This window comes from Triticum dicoccoides, chromosome 3A (assembly GCF_002162155.2).
Source record: "Triticum dicoccoides isolate Atlit2015 ecotype Zavitan chromosome 3A, WEW_v2.0, whole genome shotgun sequence".
NCBI classification, from domain to species: domain Eukaryota; kingdom Viridiplantae; phylum Streptophyta; class Magnoliopsida; order Poales; family Poaceae; genus Triticum; species Triticum dicoccoides.
The window spans coordinates 543557789-543565705 of record NC_041384.1 but is presented as its reverse complement, the minus strand read 5'-3'; the positions used below and the strand labels follow the sequence as shown (position 1 = coordinate 543565705).

Here is a 7917-nt window from a genome sequence, read left to right as displayed (position 1 = left end):
GTGAATGAAATTAGTTTTTTGAAGTTCGGGATGGAAGGGCATCTCCAAAGAAACCACCGCATTTTTTCATTTTCTGGGGACACCTTATACCATGGTATCCAAGTGAATCCCGTCTTGTCCATCAGTTTTGTTTAAATTATCATTTTTCAGTATATTTGATCCATTCCCGCCAAATAAAACAACTTGAAAAATAAATATTTTATCACAAACATTTCCACAAATAATTTTTAAAAAGCAAGCAACATAGCGTTCCAAGTTCACACAAGTTGAATCAAACATAGTCTAGTAATCAAGCACAATTTGATCGCATGATCAAATTCTGGAGTTACGCTCATTGATGTTGGTACGCACAGTATTGATCCATTTCTATTGGTTCGCCTCCATGATGGTGCTAGTGTCGGTAAACATGACCTTTGAAATCCTCGAGAAACCTTGTGAGCCTAGTTTGCTTGGTCTTTGTTGCCTTTCACCTCAACGACAACCCCCCTTCTCTCTCTCCCTCTTTCTCTCCACTTGGGTTGTATCTCCATGTAGCCGTTAAACCTTTCACCCTTCTTTTCCTCCCTCTCTTATTGCACTTGAGACCATGCATGGGAAAATATTTGTCATTCTATTATTCTACCTATATTCAATAAACATTTTGCCAATATACACAATCAAATATAATAAGTTGCATGTATTTAAATTTTTGGTTCATGTGTTATTAATCTAAAATTTTGTATTCCATACATCTTATTGAAATTCCCTACAAAAAAATCTTATTGAAATATTTTGGTTCACCATGTTGAGAAGGGGATATCTAGTTGCTCAAGCGAACCCTTCCATCGGTGTGTGTATTTACCAGCTCCCGCCCGAAAGGAAATATTCAATTCCTCAATTCAGTTCCAAGCTTCCAGCCCTCCGGGATGGACTCCCACCACCCCTCGCCGGAATACAGCTCGCTCCTCCTCGCCGGCCCTCGTGCTGGCGCTCTGAAACAAGCTCACGCGCGCATCATCGTCACAGGCCACAGTCGCTCCCTCCCCTTCATCACCAAGCTGGCCACGCTCGCCGTCGCAGCTGGCGCCGCCCCGTACGCGCACCTCCTCGCGACCTCCCACCCCGCACCCGACTCCTTCCTCTTCTCCTCCCTCACGCGTGCGGCCGCGCACCACGGCCTCCCGGTCGCCGCTATTGCCTTCTACCGCAGCCTCCTCTCCGCCGCCCTTCCTTTCTCCAGTTTCACCTTCACCGCCGTCGCCAAGGCCTGCGCCGACCTGTCCGCCATCCGAACCGGCACGGCCATCCACGCGCACTCCATCGTCCTCGGGTTTGGCTCGGACCGTTTCGTGCTGACGTCGCTTCTTGTGCTGTATTCCAAGTGCGGCCAACTGGGTGTTGCACGCAAGCTGTTCGATGCAATTCGTGATAGAGGTGTTGTCGCTTGGAACGCGATGATTTCTGGGTACGAACAGAATGGGCTTGCCGAGCGGGGGATCGAGGTGTATAGGGAGATGCAGGCGGCGAAGGCGGTGCCTGACTCCATGACGTTTGTAGCCACGCTCTCTGCTTGCGCACAGGCTGGTGCACTGGACTTGGGGCGTGAAGTGGAGAAACGTATTGTTTCTGAAAGAATGGACATCAGTGTGTTTCTTGGCTCTGCTCTTGTGAACATGTATGCCAGGTGTGGTGTTGTGGACAAAGCTCGCAGATGGTTCGATGCGCTCCAGGAGCGGAATGTGGTTACATGGACTTCCATGATCGCTGGATATGGAATGCACGGCCATGGTCATGAGGCGATCAAGCTGTTCCATTTGATGAGACGCGAGGGGCCGCCACCCAATCATGTCACGTTTGTTGCTGTTCTATCTGCATGTGCACACGCTGGGTTAGTCATGGAGGGTCGTGATGCTTTTGACTGCATGAAGAGGATCTATGGACTGGTCCCTCGTGTCGAGCACTATTGTTCTATGGTTGATATGTTTGGAAGGGCTGGACTTCTTGATGAAGCAATGCAATTTATAAGTGATTATATGCCTGGAGAGCCAGGGCCTGAAGTTTGGACAGCAGTACTTGGGGCATGCAAGATGCACAAGAATTTTATTCTTGGGGTGGAGGTGGCTGAGCGATTGATTGCTCTCGAACCTGAGAATCCATCCTACCATGTTTTGCTTTCTAATATTTATGCTCTGTCTGGTAAAATGCACCATGTTGAGAAGGTGAGGAATACCATGATTAAGAGAAGATTGAAGAAGCAGATAGGATTCAGCTTGATTGAGCTAGGAGGTACTTCCCATTTATTTCGCATGGGTGAAAAGTCTCATCCACAGACTACAGAGATTTACCAGTACTTGGAAGAACTGATTCATAGGATTAGTGCTGCTGGCTACATGCCTGAAACTGAGTCAGTTCTGCATGAGTTAGAAGAGGAGGAGAGAGAGGGTGCACTTAGATATCACAGTGAAAAATTGGCAGTAGCATATGGGCTCATGATGAGCGTTGGGAGCACCACTCCTATCAGAGTAATAAAAAACCTGAGGATATGCGGGGATTGCCATCTCGCCATCAAGTTTATGTCAGCTGTGGAGAATCGGGAGATTGTTGTCAGGGATAAGCACCGTTTTCACCATTTTAAAGATGGCAAGTGTTCTTGTCTGGAATATTGGTAACAAACTCTCATCTGTCGTTAGGTACAGTTGCCTGGTAATAGTCACCAACAAAATAGTATTATGGAAATGAACAACTACATTCACATACACCGCCTGTCCTGGAATTCTGCCATCAATTATCACCAGTACTAGAAGATAACCTCTTCAGGGTATTCTACTTCAAGCTGTGGGGTGATTTTTGTGATACATAGTCCTGATATTGCATCAAAATACGATTGCTTACCTCCATCCATTTCATTGTCAGATGGGTCCAATGCTTCTCATTTTTCTGAACATCCACAATACCAGCGACCTACATATTTCTGAACTCCCAACATAATTTAAAGGGTCAGGATGCTGAAAGACAACAAAACAGCTCTGGTATTCTTTGCTAGCTCATCCGAAAGATTGAAGAGCGAGGTACAGTGCATGCATCCAAGTACCATTCTTATGTGGTTGGACTTTTGCTTTCGATAATTCTGTCTCGGTCCTCAATAATGCCTGCAAGGAGGGCACATCAAGTCCAACACCAGTTTTCTGAAGCAAATTCGTCTGTCTAATCCATGCAGCAGGTTGATTCTTTGATGTCCATCTGCCATGTGAATACATTTCTTATTTTCTTGTGCTCGGAGTTGATTATGTGCCTGACTCATTGTGCGCGGAGAATTATCATGCAGAAGCTGTATATAATCGACTACATTTGAAGCCTTGTTCTGAAGATTGCCCACATTGGTGAGTGGTGACTGACACCCATTAAGGTCGTGTGTAAGTTTGTAAATTGCAACTGCTAAACGGCCAAGACTAGAGGATTATTGAGTTCCATGTACCAAACTTTATGTTCCATTGAGGAATAATGAGCAAAATACACTTCACTTCAAATGGAGACCGCCCTTGTGACTTGTGAGCACGGACTTACTTTGTCATTGTCCTTTCGGAGGTACATTATCCTTGATTCCTTGTCACTTGCATGCTACCAGCTTTCATCAGAGCAAATCAGGGCATGCCCAGCAGGTAGCCCTAGGGGCAAATTTGACAATTTTGACCTTTGGACGAAATCAATTCACAGAATGAACTGCCCGTGAAACTATTTCACTCCCCTGACCCTTTTGTGTAGCGCTCGCTACGCAGGCGCCACATCCTACGGTGTAACCCCCAGCTCGGGGGCGTTGCACGCCAGTCCACCGTGGCAGCCCCTGGGCCCGCACCCAGCAGTGCAGCGCCTCCGAGCTAGGTGCCACACATGTAATGTGCAGCGCCTAGCCGTCGGGCGCTGCACTGTGACTTAGATAGGGGCTGGGCCCCCCTCCCCCACTCCCCCACCCCACACACCCCAACCCGAGCTTTGCCCCCTCTCCCACTCTCTCCCCCTCTCAAATCCTCTCCCAAATCTTGCAAATTTGAAGAATTTGTCCGTGGATTTCGAAGTCAAACCCTCCCTCAAGGTAATCTTCTCCGATCCCCTTGTTTTGATCCAAGTAATGTTATCTAATTGCTCATATGTTGCTAGGTTGGGGAAACCCTAGTTTTGTTTGGATCTAGAGGTTTGCATGGAGATGTGAGATCTTTGTTTGCCAATTTCCTATGATTAGGCTTTGTTAGTATGTTAGGGTTATTCTTATGGGTTTTCTTATGTTGGTGCTAGGGTTATGGTTAGGGTTAGGGTTATTGTTATTGTTAGGGTTAGGGTTAGGGTTATGGTTAGGGTTAGGGTTGTTGTTTGATATATATTTTAGGGTTTGTATTCTGTGTTAATCCTTAAATTAGTACTCATGGAAGCAATGTTACGTTGTGTTGTTTGAATGCTTATAGGGATGGGAAGAACATGTGTGTTTGTTCATCATGGGGACAAAGACGCCTTCTTGAAAGGCAATATTGAACCGGACCCGGATGAGCTTAACATGGTGTTTGATAGTAGTCCTAGCTATGCGGAGCTCTTGCAACAAGTGAGGAAAGATTTGAATTGGATGGGCCCTAGTGATATCGTTGAGTTGGAGGGAAGGCATAATGTAGGTTTTGGAATGCACATCCATTGGAAGACAATGCGTGTCAACTCGGAGCAACGTTGGGTTACATACAAGGAAACAGTGGCCGAATCACTTGACAAGGCTCTTGAGTTATTTGCAACGAAGAAGGTTGATTCAAGTTTGCATTTGGACTTGAACCGGAAACCCTCCCCTTTGGTTGCTAGTAGCCCCCCACCCTTGAAGCGAGATGAAATTGAACCTCTTTTGACCCAAGAAGTGAGGCCAACATTGAGCCCGTTTACAAACAACCAAGATGAAGCTTTGCAAGAGGACAATGATGAGTATGCAGACGATGACAATGAAGTTGATCTCCATGACAACAATGTGGGTGATCTCGACAAATATCATTTGCAAGAGATAATGTACCATTCCATCCCTTTTTCCCGTGCATATGCATCGGATTCGGATGACGAAGGTCCCGGTGAACAAGTTGATGAGGAGGGGTTCATGGTGAAGGAGGACGAAGCTTTCGAGAAGGTATTCGGTCGGGATCACAAGACACCATTGTTCAAGGATGTTAGTCTCGCGGATGAAGCCGTTGTGGATGGTGGCAAATCTATATCTCTTGGGGTTAGGCCAAGCTCTCACCGTGATTTGGGAGACGACAAGAACCGGATTGCTAAAGGGTCTAAGTTCGAAACCTTCTTGGAATTGAAGATGTGGCTCAACAACTACTCGGTTACGCATTATCGTCCACACAAGGTGGTGCACTCGGACGTCAATGTGCGCTACACGGTTGCATGTGCATGTGAAGATGAAATATATCTGTGGATTATGCGTGCAAGACCATGGAAAGGAGGTCCCACTTGGCACGTAGTGAGTTGTGTGCCAACTCACATGTGCCGAGGCAAAAGGGTGGATGGCAAGATTGTGTCCCAAGACCGCAGACAACTCACGTCCGAGTTCATCGCTTACAGGCTCTCGAACTCAATATCCACACTTCCAACAATGAGCGTCCAACATGTCATTGACCTTGTGAAAGCCATCTTTCATTACAAGGTGAAGTACGGCAAGGCATGGAAGGCGAAGCAAGCCGCATTTAAGATGTTGTATGGTACTTGGGAGGAAGCATACAACCGAATCCCTAGGTTGTTGTTAGCCATGGCCGCCACAAACCCGGGCATGGTTCATGTGGTCGAGCCTCATGGGCACCAAACAACGGTTCATGAAGGAAGGAAAGTCCGAGTTTTTGGCCGTGCATTTTGGGCGTTCGAGCAATGCATGAGGGCTTTCGAACACTGTAGGCCGGTCATCGCCATTGATGGCACGCTCTTGACCGGACAATACAAGGGCACCTTGTTGGTTGCGATAGCAAGTGATGCCAATAACCGGGTGTTGCCATTGGCATTTGCTTTGGTTGAGGCGGAGAACAATGACAACTGGGAGTGGTTTTTGCGTCTTTTGAGGACGAAGGTGTTACCCGCTCAAAGGGAAATTTGTGTCATATCGGATCGGCATCCAGGAATTCTTAACGCGGTGGAGATTGACATTCTCGGGCATGCTCCGTTGCACCATCGATGGTGCATGAGGCACTTTTTGTTCGAACTTCTATAGGGCATGCGGCCTTAAGGAGTTGGCCGATGATCTTCAAGATTGTTGTCTCGCTTTCTCTGAGAAGCGGTTCGCCACTTTGTTGAACAAATTGCTCACACACAAAAAACCGGGGGTCAAGACTTTATCAATAGGCACATTCAACACCGAAACAAGTGGACACGTGCTTTTGATGAAGATGGCCGGAGATACGGTCAAATGATAAGCAATATGGCCGAATGCTTCAATAGGGTGCTCAAAGATGCACGTGGATTACCCGTGACGACAATAGTTCGATACACATTTGATAAGATGAATGTGTACTTTCTAAAGTACTCAATGGAAACTGATGCACAGATAACGGGTGAGAACCCGCGCAAGTACAAGTACAAGTTTCCACCCAAGGTTGATGAATGGTTAGAATTTCAATCACGGAAGGCGGACTCAGAAGAAGCTATATTATATGACAACGAAGAGTGGAAGTACGAAGTGAAAGAGCCAGGAGGAACCACAAATGATGGCCGGCAACATGGAGGTCGGGCTTTCAAGGTGTCGTTAACACAATGTGATTTCTCTTGCGGGAGGCCATTGTTGCTCACATTGTTGCTCACACTAACTATAATGTTTCATATGTTCTTGTTTTTCATATGTTCTTCTTTTTCATATGTTCTTGTTTTACATGTGCTTCCATTTGTTCTTATTGTCTTTACTAACCATTATGTTTCACTCATTGTAGGTATGGCGGCTTCCCAACCCAACAAACCAACAGTGAAGGAGGATGGCGAAGATGAGATGGCGGGATGGTGGGAGAAGGCTGCGAAGAAGCTTAGAGAGGAGGATGCAACCAAGCTAAAGAAGAAGAAGGAAGAGGAGCTTGAGGAGAAGAGGAAGGCAAAAGAGAGAGCGTCAAATGCGATGCGCGCTAGGGAGCAAGCGTTGGTGAGGAAATGTGAGGAGGCACAGAAGAAGCGTCAAAAGGATTTTGAAGAAGGAACCATGAAGCTTTGAGCAATTGCAGCTGAAAAAAAGAGAGGGAGAATCAAATATTCATGGAGAGGATGGTTAAGGAGGCCCACCTCATAAGGAAAAGGGAGGAGGAAGAGGAAGAAGAGAGGAAGAAGAAGAAGGGAAAGGGGCCTTACTCTACACAATAGAGCTATGTCATCTTCAACTTGCTTGTGGACGATGATCGTGTTATCCTCTAAACTATGCTCTTTGATTTGGTTGTGAACTACTATGTGTCATGAACTACTATCTCTCCTCCTCGATTTGGTTGTGAACTACTATGTGTCGTGAAGTACTTTGTGCATATGTTGTCTTCACAATTCTTTGCTTGCTATGTATCAATCCTACTTCACATCATCGGAATATGTGTGCATATGCCAAAAAATTCGCTAAGTACAAGTGCAACGCCTAGCTCCAGGGCGTTGCACTGCTCAGTGTGGCGCCTCCAGGCTAGGCGCTGCAGCGGTTGTAACTTGCAAACGTTTTGTTTGCTCTCTGTTTAGCTCATCCCAGGAGTGCAATACCTCAGAGCTAGGCGCCGCGTTGCACTGTTCAGTGTGGCGCCTTCAGATTAGGTGCTGCAGCGGCTGTAACTTGTAAACACTTTGTTTGCTCTCTGTTTAGCTCATCCCAGGCGTGCAACGCCTCAGAGCTAGGCGTCACACTGTACAGTGCAGCGCCTAGCTCTGAGGCGTTGCACTCCTGGGATGAGCTAAACAGAGAGCAAACAA

The 7917-nt window shown here is 46.7% G+C and overlaps 1 protein-coding gene across 2 annotated transcripts; it reads left to right on the top strand.

Moving 5' to 3' along the window:
- The first annotated feature begins 887 nt into the window (after positions 1–887).
- On the top strand, positions 888–3470 carry LOC119269069 (pentatricopeptide repeat-containing protein At2g33760-like). Of its 2 annotated transcripts, none has more exons than XM_037550816.1 (2): positions 888–2797; positions 2893–3470. In XM_037550816.1, exon 1 carries the CDS (start codon positions 906–908, stop codon positions 2646–2648), a length of 1743 nt encoding a protein of 580 aa, XP_037406713.1. In that variant the 5' UTR covers positions 888–905; the 3' UTR covers positions 2649–2797; positions 2893–3470. The 2 variants fall into 2 exon arrangements, with proteins under 2 accessions (XP_037406713.1, XP_037406712.1); XM_037550815.1 differs by having other exon boundaries at positions 888–3199; positions 3305–3470.
- The last annotated feature ends 4447 nt before the right edge of the window (positions 3471–7917 follow it).